This window comes from Ictalurus punctatus, chromosome 16 (assembly GCF_001660625.3).
Source record: "Ictalurus punctatus breed USDA103 chromosome 16, Coco_2.0, whole genome shotgun sequence".
Lineage (NCBI taxonomy): Eukaryota > Metazoa > Chordata > Actinopteri > Siluriformes > Ictaluridae > Ictalurus > Ictalurus punctatus.
Genome location: NC_030431.2, coordinates 10,765,050 through 10,781,826, shown reverse-complemented (window position 1 = coordinate 10,781,826; position 16,777 = coordinate 10,765,050). Strand labels below are relative to the sequence as shown.

General features: G+C 40.8%; 1 protein-coding gene across 1 annotated transcript; it reads right to left on the bottom strand.

Moving 5' to 3' along the window:
• Window positions 1–155: 155 nt before the first annotated feature.
• Window positions 156–12,186, bottom strand: eva1c (eva-1 homolog C (C. elegans)). Its single transcript, XM_017489476.3, has 9 exons — window positions 11,864–12,186; window positions 11,591–11,762; window positions 6,711–6,868; window positions 6,047–6,170; window positions 2,332–2,484; window positions 1,820–1,963; window positions 1,044–1,121; window positions 868–957; window positions 156–739 (listed from the first exon to the last, which is right to left on the bottom strand). Exons 2-9 carry the CDS (start codon window positions 11,721–11,723, stop codon window positions 369–371), a joined length of 1,251 nt encoding a protein of 416 aa, XP_017344965.1. The 5' UTR covers window positions 11,724–11,762; window positions 11,864–12,186; the 3' UTR covers window positions 156–368.
• Between the last annotated feature and the right edge of the window lie 4,591 nt (window positions 12,187–16,777).

Sequence of the window (16,777 nt, the reverse complement as noted above, 5' to 3'; positions counted from 1 at the left end):
CGTACCTTTTATTGTAACTCCCTTTTAGTTGAAATCAAATGATTATTTGTCTTTGAGTAGAAGTTTTGAAGATGATAACTATTAAATTATTTTGTTTAAAGGTGTGAAATAAAGGGTCATTAGTATTAAAGTATGGCTCTTCTGGAGACTTAATATTTATTAAAGTTATGTCTTTTATTCAGTATTAAATAACTCATTTTAATAATAAAGGCATACAATGAATTGTGGAAGATGCACAAGCCATACATCATTTATTTAATGACCACACAGTGATCAGGCAAGCCAAGGACTCCTTCAACCTTCTACATTGTGATTTCGAGATGTTCACATGTATTCATTCTTTTATCCAGCAAAACAGCCAGCGTGTATCAGTGCAGAGTACAGGAAGTGCCATTGTGGTATGCATTCATCCCGATCTCCTGGATGATCATCTCTCGTCGTTCCAGCCTCTCTATCAGTTCAGCTGCCTCAGTCGTGTATATTGCCTCTTCCCAACAATACACTTTCCTGCACACCTCTGACATCATTGAGCTGTCCACCAATGGCTCTGACTCTTCATCACTGTCTTCTTCTTCATCATCTTTGTCTTTTGGTTCCACAGTGACTGTCTTCTTGTTTAGACAGCTCAATCCTTTAAGATGCCTGGTGCAGGTTATCCTCAGAGAGATGGCCAGCAAGACAAGGATCAGTCCCAGACACACACTCGAGACAAAGAGCAGTCCAGCTTTATCAGGATGTTCTACAATGTAAAATGCAGTCAATTTTACCAGTACTCAGGACTGCTTAATGGTTTTGGATTAAACTGTCTCCTAAAAGTATAAATGTAACTGTAATAGTTTTGAACTAGGAAACCCAGACTTGCTCTACCTTTAATGTATCCATATGCCATAAGAGAGTTGCTCACCAGGATGCCTTTTTTACCTGGCAATCTGGACTCTCTGACATCTGGAAGCTTCCCTGTGAATACAAAGCAAAAATCACACAGATACGTTTACATGATCACATGAATCAGATCCACAAATGATGTAATGACATGTCCTTACTAGCTTTGGTGGTCTCCTGGGGAATTGTGGTAGTTTGGAAAAAGTTGGGGTCAGCCTCTTTGAGTAAACTCTGTGGAACTGTCAGTAATATGGGGGAAAAGGGAAATGTAAAGTGTTATTCATCAACAGATGAACCATATGGCCATACATGGTGTATTTGAACTTCTCAAACAGTTTTCTTCTTTTTTCTTTTTAAAGTAAAATGAGCTTACATTTTCTTCAGTAAAATATGCAAAACACTAAATAAGTTACTCTATTACTGTGGGGGAAAAACAAGGCAAGGTTATCACTTTTTTTTTAAACATGAAATTAAATATCCACTGTTCAAAGAGCACAGGGTGAACTTTTACCAACTCGCACAGTTCCGCCTGAGGAATCACTGGCAAGGAAATACTGTATCTCCAGAGGCCGATGAGTAATCCTATTCTCCATTTAACATTCCCAATGCCAATCAGAAACAAAAGCTTGGTATTTTAACCAATTGCCGGAAGTCCTACAGGAAGCACATTAAGTCTCCTGATGGTATGTGCTTTCTCTGCCTCTATTCCTGAACATGCATTTTTATTTTTTGTCATTGTGCTTCAGGAAGAAAATGTATATATAAGCAAAAAAAAAAAGAGAGAGAGAAAGAGACATGGGGTTCATGTAACTTCACTTTCCCACACTCGCAAACAATGCACACATAGAGGAATTCCAAAACTAAATCAAGGTATGTATAGGCTTTACATATGATTATTTCTTTTCTCTTTTTTTCTATGTATAGTTTATACCCATACCGCATGAGTAGACAACAGTGAGGTACTTCTTTGTTTCAGGTGTGCAGGGATTTCTGAATTGCTGATCATTAATTATGATAAGACACCGCTGCTTTCCATAGCACAAGTTTTTTACTGTGTCTAGGGCGCCATGATACAAGCACTCTGTTAAACACAAATCAACATGAACACAGTTAAAACGGAACATGAGAGGATAGAAAGTATTATTAGTCTTTACGTTTTGTTTAGTTTGTCAGTTTTGACCTGAAGATGAATTCAAAGTGATTTTGCAGTCACGAGGATCATCAACAATTTGTGTGTCTATTTCCATACATATTGTTCTTACTACCAATTACGATTAATATAAGTTTAGGATAATTTTAACATAAAAGTAAAATGATGTGGGTCAATCCTGACATCTACAAGGGTTATGTCTAATATCTGGTTAAATGAGCCTGTATGTTAAAAATAAATAAATAAATATAAATAAAAGCATCTTATTAAGCAGTTTGGATTTAGACTGATAAACTCACCAAAGGGAGGTGGTTGCTCTTCCTCTGTAAGACAAGCTGCTTTCTCTCCCAGTTCCCGCCCATACACGGCCGAATAGATGTTGAGCAACTTTGGGTACTTACAGTGAAGAAGCATTTGATCTCCCTCACATCTGGTTCTGTTTTTATTTTCCGCTGAAAGAAAAAGAACACAGTTCGATTAATAAGAAAAAAAATTACACTCACCAGCCACTTTACTAAGAACATCTGTACACCTGTTCATTAACGCAATTATCCAATCAGCGGCAGATTGGATAAGTAGTAGGAGCGAGGCATCGCCATCTTAGACATGATGGAGCTTTGCGGTCCATGATGGCCTGGATACCTTGCCGTACACTGCTCAACCATAACATTAAAACCACCTGCTTAATGTTGTGTAGATCCCCCTGTGCCACTAATGCAGCTCTGTCCTGTCAAGGCATGGACTCCACAAGACTTCTGAAGGTGAGGTGTGGTATTTGGGATTAAGATGTTAGCAGCAGACCCTTTAAGTCCTGTAAACTGCGAGTTGGGGATCAGATTAGTTTGTCCAGCACATCCCACAGATGTTCAATCAGATCGAGATCAGGGGAATCTGGAGGCCATATCAACACCTTGAACTGTTTGTCATGTTCCTCAAACCATTCCTGAACAATTTTTGTAGTGTGGCAGGGTACGTTATCCTGCTGAGAGAGATCTGAGATCTTAGCTGTTACCATTAACGAGTGTTCTTGGTCTGCAACAATGTTTACGTGCCAATGTAATGTTCATGCCAATGCTAGGACCCAAGGTTTCCCAGCGGAACATTGCCCAGAGCATCACACTGCCTCTTCTGGCTTGCCTTCTTCATTGTGCCATCTCTTCCCCATGTAAGCGATGCACACACACCATGATGTAAAAGAAAACATGATTCATCAGACTAGGTGACCTTCCATTGCTCTATAGTCCAATTCTGATGCTCACGTGCCCATCGTAGGTGCTTTCGGCAGTGTACAGGGGTCAGCACAGGCACTCTGATCGGTCCATGGCTACGCAGCCCCATATGCAGCAAGCTGCAATGTACTGTGTGTTCTGACACCTTTCTATCATAGTCATCATTAACTTTTTCAGTAATTTGTGCTACATTAGCTCTTCTGTGGGATCAGACCAGACTGGCTAGCCTTCGTTCCCCACTCGCACCTATGACCCTGTCACCGGATGTCCTTCCTTGGACCACTTTTGGTAGGTACTAACCACTGCATACCAGGAACACCCCACAGGACCTGCTGTTTTACAGATGCTCTGATCCAATTGTCTAGCCATCACAATTTGTCCCTTTTCTCAAAGTTGCTCAGATGTTTACACTTGCCCATTTTTCCTGCTTCCAACACATCAACTTCAAGAAGTGACTGATCCTTTGCTGCCTAATATATCCCACCCTTGACAAGTGCCACTGTAACGAGATAATCAATGTTATTCACTTCACCTTTCAGTGGTTTTAAAGTTATGGCAGATTAAAACCATACAGTGCGTCTGGAAAGTATTCACAGTAAGGATGTCTCTGTACATTGCTGCATTCATCTTTCCATCGATCCTGACTAGTCTCCCAGTTCCTGCCACTGAAAAACATCCCCACAGCATGATGATGCCACCACCATGCTTCGCTGTAGGGATGGTATTGGCCAGGTGATGAGTGGTGCCTGGTTTCCTCCAGACATGACGCTTGCCATTCAGGCCAAAGAGTTCAACCTTTGTTTCAACATGGTCTGAGAGTCCTTCTCCAGGCGGGCTGTCATGTGCCTTTTACTGAGGAGTGGCTTCCATCTGGCCACTCTACCATACAGGCCTGATTGGTGGAGTGCTGCAGAGATGGTTGTTCTTCTGGACGGTTCTCCTCTCTCCACAGAGATATGCTGGAGCTCTGTCAGAGTGACCATCAGGTTTTTGGTCACCTCCCTGACAAAGGCCCTTCTCCCCCGATCGCTCAGTTTGGCCAGGCGGCCAGCTCTAGGAAGAGTCCTGGTGGTTCCAAACTCCTTCCATTTACGGATGATGGAGGCCACTGTGCTCATTGGGACCTTCAGTGCTGCAGAAATGTTTCTGTACCCTTCCCCAGATCAGTGCCTCGATACAATCCTGTCTCGGAGGTCTACAGACAATTCCTTGGACTTCATGGCTTGGTTTGTGCTCTCATATGCATTGTTAACTGTGGGACCTTATATAGACAGGTGTGTGCCTTTCCAAATCATGTCCAATCAACTGAATTTACCACACGTGGACTCCAATCAAGTTGTAGAAACATCTCAAGGATGATCAGTGGAAATAGGATGCACCTGAGCTCAATTTTGAGTGTCACTGCAAAGGCTGTGAATACTTATGTACATGTGCTTTTTTTGGTTTTTATTTTTAATAAATTTGCAAAGATTACAAACAAACTTCTTTCATGGTGTCATTATGGGGTATTGTTTGTAGAATTTTGAGGAAAATAATGAATTTAATCAATTTTGGAATAAGGCTGTAACATAACAATTGTGGAAAAAGTGAAGCACTGTGAATACTTTCCGGATGAACTGTAGTTGCACTTTGCCTCTCTGATAGCCTGGGCCAGATTGGCCCTTGCTACCTTGTGATCAGATCTGAAGGTAGGGTCTCAGGTCATCAGAAGCAAGCACACTTCAGCAGTTGTCCACAGTTTCTGGTTTACAAGTATGGTGATGGTCTTGAGGGAAGTCACATCATCTATGCACTTGATGATGTAGCCAGTCACTGGTGTTGTGTATTCCTCCAAACCGATGATCTCCTGTGATTTTCATGCACATCACTCTACAGAGTTTACACAGAATGGTGCAAGAAACAAAAAACATTCAATGAGCACCACATCTTCAGGCAGAAACACCTTGTTGATGAGAGAGGTCAGAGGAGAATGGCCAGACTGATTCGGGCTGACAAGAAGGCTACAGTAACCTTAAATGATCTCTCTGTACACCCATGGCGAGTAGAAAAGTATTGCAGAAGACACATGTTGAACCTTGAGCTCTTGAGGGCTACAACAGCAGAAGACTACATTGGTTTATACTCCTGTCAGCCAAGAATATAAATCTGAGTCTACAGTGGGCACAGGTTCACCAAAACTGCACAGCTGAAGATTGGAAAAAAATACCAAGAGCCTTTTTTTTTTTCCAAATCTTCAACTGTCCAGTATTGGTGAACCTAATGTAGTCTTCTACTGTTGTAATCCATCTGCCTCAACGTTTGACATGTTGTGCATTGTGAGATGCTTTTCTACTCACCATGGTTGTAACAAGTGGTTCTTTTAGTTGTGGGAGCTTCCTGTCAGCACAAACTAGCTTTTCTCATCCAACCTCTCCAATCAACAAGGTATGTCTGAACCTAACTGGATATTTTTCTGCCATAAATGGGTTTTTGTTTTTTGCACCATTCTGTGAAAATTTTAGAGACCATTGTATATGAAAATCCCAGGAGATCAGCAGTTTCTTAAATACTCAAATCACCTTCTCTGGCACCAACAATCATGCCACAGTCAAAGTGATTGAGATCACATTTTCCCAATTCTGATGTCTGGTGTGAACATTAACTGAAGGTGTTGACCTGTGCCTGCATGATTTTATACACTATGCTGCGGAGTAGCTGACTGGTTAATTGCAGGAATACGCAGGTCTGTAAGTGTTCCTATTAAAGGAGTTGGTGAGTGTATATAAAGCTCATGGGTTGTACTCACTAGGTTTGCAGCTGTATGATACATGAAGGTGTTTGGTGGTTCCAGGACAGGGGTCACTGCCAAACAGACGGTAATTAACCAAGACTTGACAGTTTCTCCGGCCTTGGCATTCTGATAACATCTTCTGTTTGGGGAAGAAAAATTTTAAACTGTAGTATTTTAGTGCTAGTTTTAGTTGCAGTACTTCAGTGTTTAGCCAGTCCTCATTTTTGCTCTATCCAGGCATGCTACATGAGTAAAAGCCTTTTGGTGCTCTATACTAACGCTTCTCACAGTGGGATCCAGGGGCTACTGTGCGTCCATGATGCATAGGTAGAGAGTCTGTGAATTTCTTGTTTTTAATGATGTGTAAAAGGAAACCACTATTACCTTATCTTGCTCCATTTATACAGTGGCACGTATGCCCAAAAAAATTAATTACTGTACTACACTCATAACCCCTCTCACTTTTTTAAAGGTGTGTTTTTCTTCCAGGCTATACGGATATATGGACAAACCTAAATTGGGTGTTTGCTCCTCAAACACAATAACAAGGTTTGAAAGATATAAACAAATTAATACCATGATAAATGAGATGACCGTGGGATGCAGTGATTTTTGTTATTAACACCACAGAATAAATTCAACCCTGCAGATGTTGATGTGCATGATTGAAAGCTCTCACCTGCAGTGCTGTAGGTGCATTGCAGTATGTGAGAGGTGTGTGAGGCCTGTAAAAGGCAGACTGCACAGAGATGGTGGAGTGGCGTGGGCAAGAAAGCAGCAGAAGCTCACCATCACAGGCATGTGCTGAGTGACTGATGATGATCCTGAATAAATAATCTGGGCAACAGAGACAAATCAAAAGTGTAGATTGTATGTTATTTTGCACATAGAATGAGGCTTTACAGTTGTATTTCACCACTCTTAATCGGCACTGAATATCACCTGGATACCTTGTACGTATGTGTCCACACATGCCAAGATCTTCCAGTTAAGTCATGAGATTAATATATGACCCAGTATTTGCTATAAATACCAGACTCCTATCATCTTCTATTATCTCCACAGCTAAGGTGAGTGGAATTTTCCATACTTTTGATGTCCATGTAGAACTCCATAGCTGGTCAAGGTGGATTCCTTCATTAGTTTTCTATCCTTGTTAGCGATAATTCACTATACTGTGTACAAGTAACTACAAACTGTTCTTGTTGGCACTCAAGAAGCACAATAACAGTTATGGCACTTATTTCTCAGTCCTTTGCCGAATGAGGTCTCCCTCAGCACTCTGAATTTTTCACACCACCTACAATCTGGTTACCTGCAAGCCTATGAGTATGTGCCACTAATGTGGTTGAGTACCCCCCCGTGCCAAAGGACCCAGAGTGGGTTCACCTCAATCCCTCACCAGCGGATTGGCCTTTCTAAGCACAGCTAACATGGTCAAGTAGGTTTCCCTATCTATACCGCCATTGCTAGTTAGCTTGACCATTAACACACAGCATTGGGGCTGGAGTATGGATGCCAGATTTTAGCCGTGACAAAATCCTAAAGGACGGGAACACACAACAGCCCATAAGTCATACTACTACAATACAACAGAAAAAACGGCACTTATTGAAGACACCCATAACTTAATACATCAGCCTCCACAGAATTTTGAGGAGTTTTTTTATTTATTTTTTTATTGTTGCAGCCAAAAATGCTTCATTTTGCGGCGGAGTTTTTTTAAAATTTGTTTTTTTCAGTTTTTTGGGGTTTTTTGCGGAAAACCACTCAAATTGGAGAAATTGCAATTGCACTAAATTATTTTGCACAGTCTTTTGCAATGATGTTTGTTGGTAAATGAGACCTTTTAGTTGTACTCAAGGTCGACACGTGCATCGAAGAGGGTTTTGACCAAATGCACGTTGTGATGACATAATATGATTCAGCCCAAATCTGCGGTAATTTTGGAAAATTCCAAGCTCCTCATAATATTGCAGAGTTTCCTTGTTTTTGTGTTAATTTCTGCACAAAATCGCTAAATCCTGGAGGGACTGATATATGCTTTAGAACACAGGCTCCCAACCCTGGTCCTGGAGTACCCCCCTGTGCTGCACATTTTAGTGTTTTCCCAGTTCTATTACGCCCACTTCTACTTAACTTGCAAATGGTTGAATATATTCCAGAACAAAGTCAAATGCCTTGCCCAGCTTCCACATCCCCGGATATTCAAAGACTTGTGGACCTGTGGCTACATACAGCTATTGTGTGAGAGGTTTTCTTTCCGTGCTATAACACCCTCTTTGCTCGGTTAGCTACTATGTTAGCTCGGCTCCATTATACACAGCTTTGGATTTAAGTGACTAACAAGCCATACTTCAAGACTGTTCAACCACTATCAGAGGATGAGCACCAACTTGGCACTGACCCTGGCATTGTCATTGCACCAGTCGCTTCAAAATGTTTGCCATAACACTTGTATTGTGTCAACAGATGACGTAATGGATCCAAAATGTACACTGCTTAAGCAAGAAATGCAGACACCTATATATACACTGTAGTTGTGGTAGTTGGAGTCTGATACAAAATCAGTGAAGCGGACATTAAAGAAATGCGGGTAGACGTTACAGTAAGCAAACTAAATTGATAACATTGTATGAAGTGCAATTGTTGTTCTCACACAATCAAATTTATATAAAAATATTGTACTGTGGTGTAGTGAATTCTATAGTGACCAGCATTGTGCGAAAGAGTGCATTTAGTGCTGCTGGTTGCATGTCACTATCCAATCACAGTCAGCTAGTTTGAGCCTGCCTGGTAAGAGGCCACACTAGACTCATAACAATTAATAGTCATGCAACCCCTAGCACATACAGTCAGTGAATCTGAGCAATGCATGACCATTTCCAATTAAAACTCCTACCGTTTGGCCTCTCTCTAGTACCATTAGTGTTCTCAACAGTAATCACACAATGCTTTTGCCTTTTATGGGCCCCCAACCAGGGAGCAGTCCATCTCGGACAGGCCACTATGTGTGTTACCAAATCCCGTTGAGGATGACATGATTTATGGGAAGTGGAAGCTCAGTGATTAAGATGTTGGACTGTTGATCAGAAGGTTGAGAGTTCAAATCCTGGCACTGCCAAGCTTAAGCAAGGCCCTTAACCCTCAACTGCACAGTTGTATAAATGAGATAAATGTAAGTCACTCTGGTTAAAGGTGTCTGTCAAATGCTGTAAATGTGCAGAATAATATTCATGCAACCATCTGCTTTCTTAGCATACACCTGGACCGCATGTTAAATGACATTATTACAGTAGCAGTGCACAAAGGCTATTAAATTATTTGTTTAGTTAAGCACATAGAATATTAGGGAGCCAATTAATTATTATGTGGCTATTTTCACCTGAATTGTTTGTTCTTAAAAATCTTCAGTTCATGTGGGGTCATCAGGTGAACTTCAAGGAATTTAATATTTTCTCCCACTGTGCTATTAAATCATTCATTTTTAAAAATCCTGAATTAAACCAACTTTATAGATCAAAATCTCTACTGGCCAGGTGTGATTACTGTGGGTGTGGTGGCCATCAAAATTTATTCTTAGGGATTACACTTTTAAACTGTGACCTATTCATCATAACTTGGGTAGGTATTGAAATGTGGTATCTCCTGCTTACACAACAAAATAATTTCACGTTTATGTTTCATGCAATGCTATTAGAAAGGGTCTAGCCACTTCATGCTACTACACTCACCGTCCACTTTATTATGAACACATGTACACCTGCACATTCAGCCAATCATGCAATGATGAAAAAGTGTGATCTCTGTGACTTTATCCATGGAATGGATATTCATACCAGATGGGCTGGTTTGAGTTAGTTTCAGAAACTGCTGATCTCCTGGGAATTTCACACACAACAGTCTCTAGAGTTTACACAGAATGGTGCGAAAAACAAAAAACATTGAGTGAGCGACAGTTCTGTGCGTGGAAACACCTTGTTGATAAGAGAGGTCAGAGGAGAATGGCCAGATTGGTTCGAGCTGCCAGGAAGGATATAATAACTCATATAATCACTCTTTACAGCCATGGTGAGGAGAAAAACATCTCCATGTGCACAAAACATCACACCTTGAGGTGGATGAGCTACAACAGCGGAAGACCACATCAGGTTCCACTCCTGTCAGCCAAGAACAAGAATCTGAGGCTATCATGAGCACAGACTCATCCAAGTTGAACAGTTGAAGATTAGAAATCAAATCATCTGTGTAAACTCTAGAGATTGTGTGTGTGAAAATCCAAGGAGATCAGCAGTTTCTGAAATACTCAAACCAACATTCTGGCACCAACAATGCCACAGTTAAAGTAGCCTAACAGAGATCACATTTTTTCTTCATTTTGATGTTTGATGTGAACATTAACTGACGCTCTTGATTTGTATCTGTATGATTTTATGCACGGCACTGCTGCCACATGATTGGCTGATTAGTCCTAATAAAGTAGATGGTGATTGTACACTGTATGCATGATCATGTGGGCCACCTATTACACTTATCATTTAATAAAAAACTTAATGGCCTGAAATAAGTAAATAAAAATAAAGTGAATTTGAGTCAACTGCTTATTTTAGTTAAACTATTAAATGTCCCACATTACCTACCAGGTTTGAAGCACCCAAGCTCTAGAGGGTTTTGATAAAGTCATTAGGCTACCCAATTCTTCATCATATCATGACATTAACAATAAGTATTTCATACAACATTATCAGGTGTAATGATAAACCCTGTTGGTCCAAAATAGGCATTGTAAGAGTTAAAGTGCACCTATTATGGTTTTTCAAATATTACCTTTCATGTAGTGTGTAATAGAGCTGTTTGTGAATGTTAATAACATCTGCAAAGTTTTAAAAAATCTAAGTTCACGACAAACTGAGTTATTGACTCCCAAAAGAAGGAACCGATTCTGAACAGCTGGATCGAGTCGTCGAGTGATTCCAGACTTCCGTTACAAACCTACATAAGTTTGTAACAAAAAGCCCAGCCTCTGGTCCTCATCAGCTGCTTGCAAACGGATGGAGCTGAAACTGGTTATTTTAGTAGGCCTTTCTTTTTCCTATACATGCTGACAGTGGTAGACCAATCACAACACTGGGACACCTGACCAATCAGAGCAGAGTATGCTCTCTGAAAGGAGGAGTTTAGAATGAATCCTTTAAGGAGTCGTTTATGACAGGGGGGCTAAAGCTGCGATTTTAATTATGAGAAAATTAAAATGTTTTATGACCTTGGATGCATGTAAATCTATTGTATGAGACCTCTAAAACAAAATTAGGCACGTTTCAAAACCATAATAGGGCTTGATTTCCATGATGAAAGGGTTAACTCACCAGCAGGGATTTTGCTGGGTGGGATTCTTAACCTAACTCATGACTCATCCCCTTTAATCACTTTATCTCGGCTAGTTCTTTTCCTTTCATCATACATAACTTGATTATATTATAAACAGCTAGCCGCCATGTCAGTCTCTTACCGCGTGGAGTGTGAGTATCATGGTTTCAGTGAGAAGTAGACTGTACTCACTGGAGAAGTCGGAGAGTCCGTGCATTTCGTCGCTCCACAGGAGGAGGACACTGTAGAGAATGTGAAAGCTCCAGCCGCCGGTGGCTCTGTGGGACCCGCAGCCGCTCACAGACTCCGCAGAGATCATGTTCATCTTGATCAGCTTGGTCGTCTATTAAAGCTCAATCACAGCCTTTCAGGAGGTATGCCAATAATAATTAAAAATAAAGAAATAAAGAAATAAACCCACATACGCCTACGCTGAACTCTGGAGTTTATTCTGTCTGATAATACCTTTCACAGCTGTTTATTTCAGACGCGCTGCATTCAGAAATCCAGACAAACCGTGAGCTCAGAGGCAGAACATCGGCGGATGACAGACAGACAGACGCATGTTTTAAAGTAACTCGGTCCCAGTGGGAGAAAATAACAAGTGCGCAACAAGTGAAACGTGTCTCGTAAAGGTCGTTTCGCAGCGAGTCAGGTGGTCTTCCTGCCTTTTCTGTCAGACTTGGGTTCCGCTGTGAGCTTACATCGACTCTACAGTAACTCCTGTCACGCTTTAACGTTTAAAAGAATAACATAACTCTCGGTTGAGTACTGGAGGGGGCGTGGCACCGAGTGCCTCCCCTGATTACAGGCTAAAGCGGAGTAGGATCATTTGCATAAAGCAACCTAGTGGCTTAGAAAACCCCGCCCCCATATATTCTACAAGTCCACAGTACAAAGGCGTGAATGAATTGCGTTGGTTGACATTTTGATATTTTCTTTGGCTTCACAGAAAGGACGTACTGATACCATTTTGACATTTATTCATTTTCAGTTACTGATTTCGCAGTTGATCCTGGGCATGGTACAGGAATACACCCTGGATGGGATGAAAAGCATCCTCATTTGCAATTTAACTGGTTTTACACTGGTTCTTATTCACCCATTCACACACACACTCACACACCAATGGTAGCAGAGCTGCCATGTAATACGCTTGCCATCTGGAGCAACTTGGGGTTCAGTGTCTTGCCCAAGGACACTTCGGCATGTGGGGTCATGTGGGCCAGCAATCGAACCGCCAACCCTACGATTAGTGGACAACCCGTGCCACAGCCGTTCATCTACCTGTACATTTTTGGGAGGTAGGAGGAAACCTGAGGACTCAGAGGAAAGTCATGTACAGAAACTTCTCACACACACACACACACAATCAGTAACCGGAGTTCAAGAGTGAACCAGGGAGCACAGTCATGCCGCCCCGTTCCGTTTTCCATATGATGTCAATATCAGTTTTGATTATCAGTTCATAAGCAATGCTGACACCCACCTAGTGCACAGTTAGGACTACAGATCAGAATGTCATGAGTCCAAATCGTAGCACTGCCAAGCTGCCACTGCTGGGCCCTTGAGCAAGGCCCTTAACCCTCAACTGTATAAATGAGATAAATGAAAGTCCCTCTGGATAAGGGCATCTTCCAAATGCCCATCATATAAATGTAAATGCACAATTCCAGCATGCATTAAACAAGTTGTGTCCTGTGTTCATGTGCTTTAACTGTGTTGTGTCAGTCAACATAATACACTAATAGTATAAAATACACCAGGTCTAATGCAGCACCTATTCAGCATTTCAGGCCAATATTGACACAATAGATACTAATACAATGTGTCTGATCAATGCATCCCTGTTATATAGGCTATATTATATCAATTTTTAATGATTTGCATATTATTTAAAATAATGTGATTTATCTTTAGAACATATTTATTTTCAGAATAAAAAATAGCTACAGGCCTAATTGAAGAGCAACTCCAATGATCTACAGTACATTACAAATATTATACACAATAATCCAAACTTTCCACTCAGACAACAGAAAAATAAACAACCAGTTTCATAAAAACACCTCTTTTAAAAAATAGTATTTTTCTTTAAAATATGTTCAAAATTAATGACAATCATAAGGAATGCTTTAAATAAATGCAACAAACTGTCATCCTTATAGAATGATTTTTCTTCACAAAGTCTGTTGTTGCCTTTGTCCATGCCCTGTTACAATGGGGTATAAATATGATGTCCATCCATCCATCCATCTTCTACCGCTTTATCCTTTTCAGGGTCAAGGTCCTTTTCAGGGTCCTATCCCAGGAAGCATTGGGCACAAGGCAGGGTACACCCTGGACAGGGTGCCAATCCATCCACACAATCACATACGTATTCACACACCCACTCATACACTACGGACACTGTTGACACTTTGGACATGCCACTCAGCCTACCATGCATGTCTTTGGATGGGGGAGGAAACCAGAGTACCCGGAGGAAACCCCCACGGCAAGGGGAGAACATGCAAACTCCGCACACACAGGGCCACGGTGGGAATCAAATCCCCGACCCTGGAGGTGTGAGGCGAACGTGCTAACCACTAAGCCACTGTGTGCCTAATATTATGTTAAATCATGGGGAAAACCAAATAACTTTCTTAATAATAATAATAATAATAATAATAATAATAATAATAATAATAATCAGACTGTACTAGCCATACCATTCAAGAACCGGAATGGCAGATTGGTTTTATCCTAGCCTTAGAGTCCCACTGCCAGAAGTGTGGTTTCAATCAGTTCCATCACAGATGGTTCAACTGTTGCTGATTGGACTGACCAATTCAGTGGGAGCATGTACCATTAGCTCTCTTGAGAATACACTTCATGGACCTGCACTCAGCACTTGGGCAGTCTGCTTTTTATTTTACTTATCATCCATCACTGTCCATAAATATTTTCAATTAGCAGACGATCTAGGTTGTGGCACTTGGTTTAGAGTTGTCGCAAAATCTGGGATGAACTATGTGAATCAAACATGCCTTGTCAGTATCAGCATCACTACAATTGCGTACAACCCCTGGCAAAAATTATGGAATCAAAACACTTAATAGGATGGCTTTTTTATTTCGTAGCAAATAAACAAATCACGGATATGACACAAAACAATTTTTGTTTAATATCTGAATAGTCTGGCTTTGTGAAACATACCTCAAACAAGTTAAATGAAATTATTTTTACTTAATGGTATATTTTTTTCCATATCAACTAGAGGAAAAAATTATGGAATCACCTTGTAATTTGCATTTCTAAAACAAATACCAGCACAAGTCTAAAAATGCTAATTTGTCTACAGTTAAAAGAGAGTGCTTACAGACATTAACCTTGGACTTTGTGAAAGGAAACATGGCCCCAACAAGAGAGTTGTCAATTGAAACAATGGAAAGGATTATAAAACTCCTTCAAGAAGGAAATCCAACACAGAGTGTGGCAAAAGATGAGCTTAAAATTCGGTGCAAGTATAAACAAAATGAGAAGGTTAAAAAAGGAAAACCTAAAGGTAGACCAAGGAAGATGGCAAAGGTCAGGATAGAAAACTCAAAGCAATATGCCTTGAAAATATCAAATGCACAACAAAACAAACTAAAAACAAATGGGTGGAAACAGGAGTCAATGTTCAATCACTGTGACAGAACTGTAATAAATCGGCTGAATGAAATGGGATTTAAGCATATAAAAGCCAAAGGAAAACCAAAACTAACACCTAAACAGAAGAAAACAAGGTTACAGCAGGCTAAATAAAAGCAATCATGGGGTGTGGATGATTGGATGAAAGTGATATTCAATGATGAATCACAAATCTGCATTGGCCAAGGAGATGATGCTGGAACTTTTGTCTAGTGCCGCTCTAAAGAAACATATAAAGATGACTGCCTGAAGAAAACAATCAAATTTCCTACACATTTATGATATGGGGTTACATGGAAGGTAAAGGACCAAGGGAGACCTCAACAGTCAATGCACAGGTGTACGCTGAAATGTATACATTCTTTTCATTAAATTGGTAGAAAATAGGTTTAGTGATGATGCATCTTGCCACAGAGAAAAATGTGTTAAAGCTTTTCTTCAAGAAAGGCTTGATGACATGACATGGCCAGCAAACACTCTGGATCTCGAATCTGATTGAAAATTTATGGTGAAAATTTAAACAAAATTGGTCCATGACAAGGCTCCATCCTGCAAAGCTGATCTGTCAACCATTATTCAAGAAAGTTGGAACCAGCTTGATGGAGAACATTGTTTTTCATTAATAAAGTCCATGCCTCAAAGAATTCAGGCCGTCATAAAAGCCTGAGGAGGAGCAACAAAGTACTAATTGTGATTTCTTTTGGTTGATGATTCCATAAATTTTTTCCTTTACTTGATCTGGAAAAAATTATGCCATTAATGAAAACAATTTAATTTATCTTGTTTGAGGTATGTTTCACAAAGCCAGAATGTTCAGCTATTCTACAAAAATAGTTTTGTCATGTCTGTGATTTGTTTATTTGCTACAAAGTGAAAAACCTGGCTGTGCATCCTCTAAGTGTGGTGATTCCATAATTTTTGCCAGGGGTTGTAGAATATAGAGCTGGTGCCTGTCCTCAGGCATACATGACTACATGAACATGCCTCGCACCACCAGGTTTGGGGGCTCAATTCCAGCCTCCACCCTATGTGTGCGGAGCTTTCATGTTCTCTCTGTGCTTCTGGGGTTTCCCCAGGTTCACCAGTTTCCTCCTCCAGCCCAAAGGCATGCGTTTTAGGCTGATTGGCATATCCAAATTATCTGTAGTGTGTGAGAGTGTGTGTGTGTTTGTGCCCCGCGATGGGCTGGTCCCAGGTCCAGGGTGTCCCCCACCTTGTGCCCCGAGTCTCCTGGGATAGGTTCCAGGCTCCTTGAGACCCTGTGTTGGATAAGAGATGATGTACAGAAGGTGGATAGACAGAAGATGTAGCCACAATCCTAATCTATGATGTAGGCACAAGCTAATCTAGACGTTGCGGCCTGTAGTGCTGAGCCAAAGCAGGCCAAACTTGGTGTCAATACAGGAACTTATGGAGGGCGACCCCCTCCTACTTGTGAGTGCATGCTAGCAGTGTCCACTAAGTTTGCAAGCACAGCAGTGTAAGCATGGTATGATGAGGAAGAGCCCCTCAACCTGCCAGTGGATATCACAGGTCCACAATCAGGTCTGACCATGTCCATGATGCAAGAAGAATAAAAGCACAGATAGCTGAGTTTTATATATATATATATATATATATATATATATATATATATATATATATATACTACGTCAGATGATCAACAAGTGACTTTGTGGTAATGTCTCAGCATGTGAAGAAGGT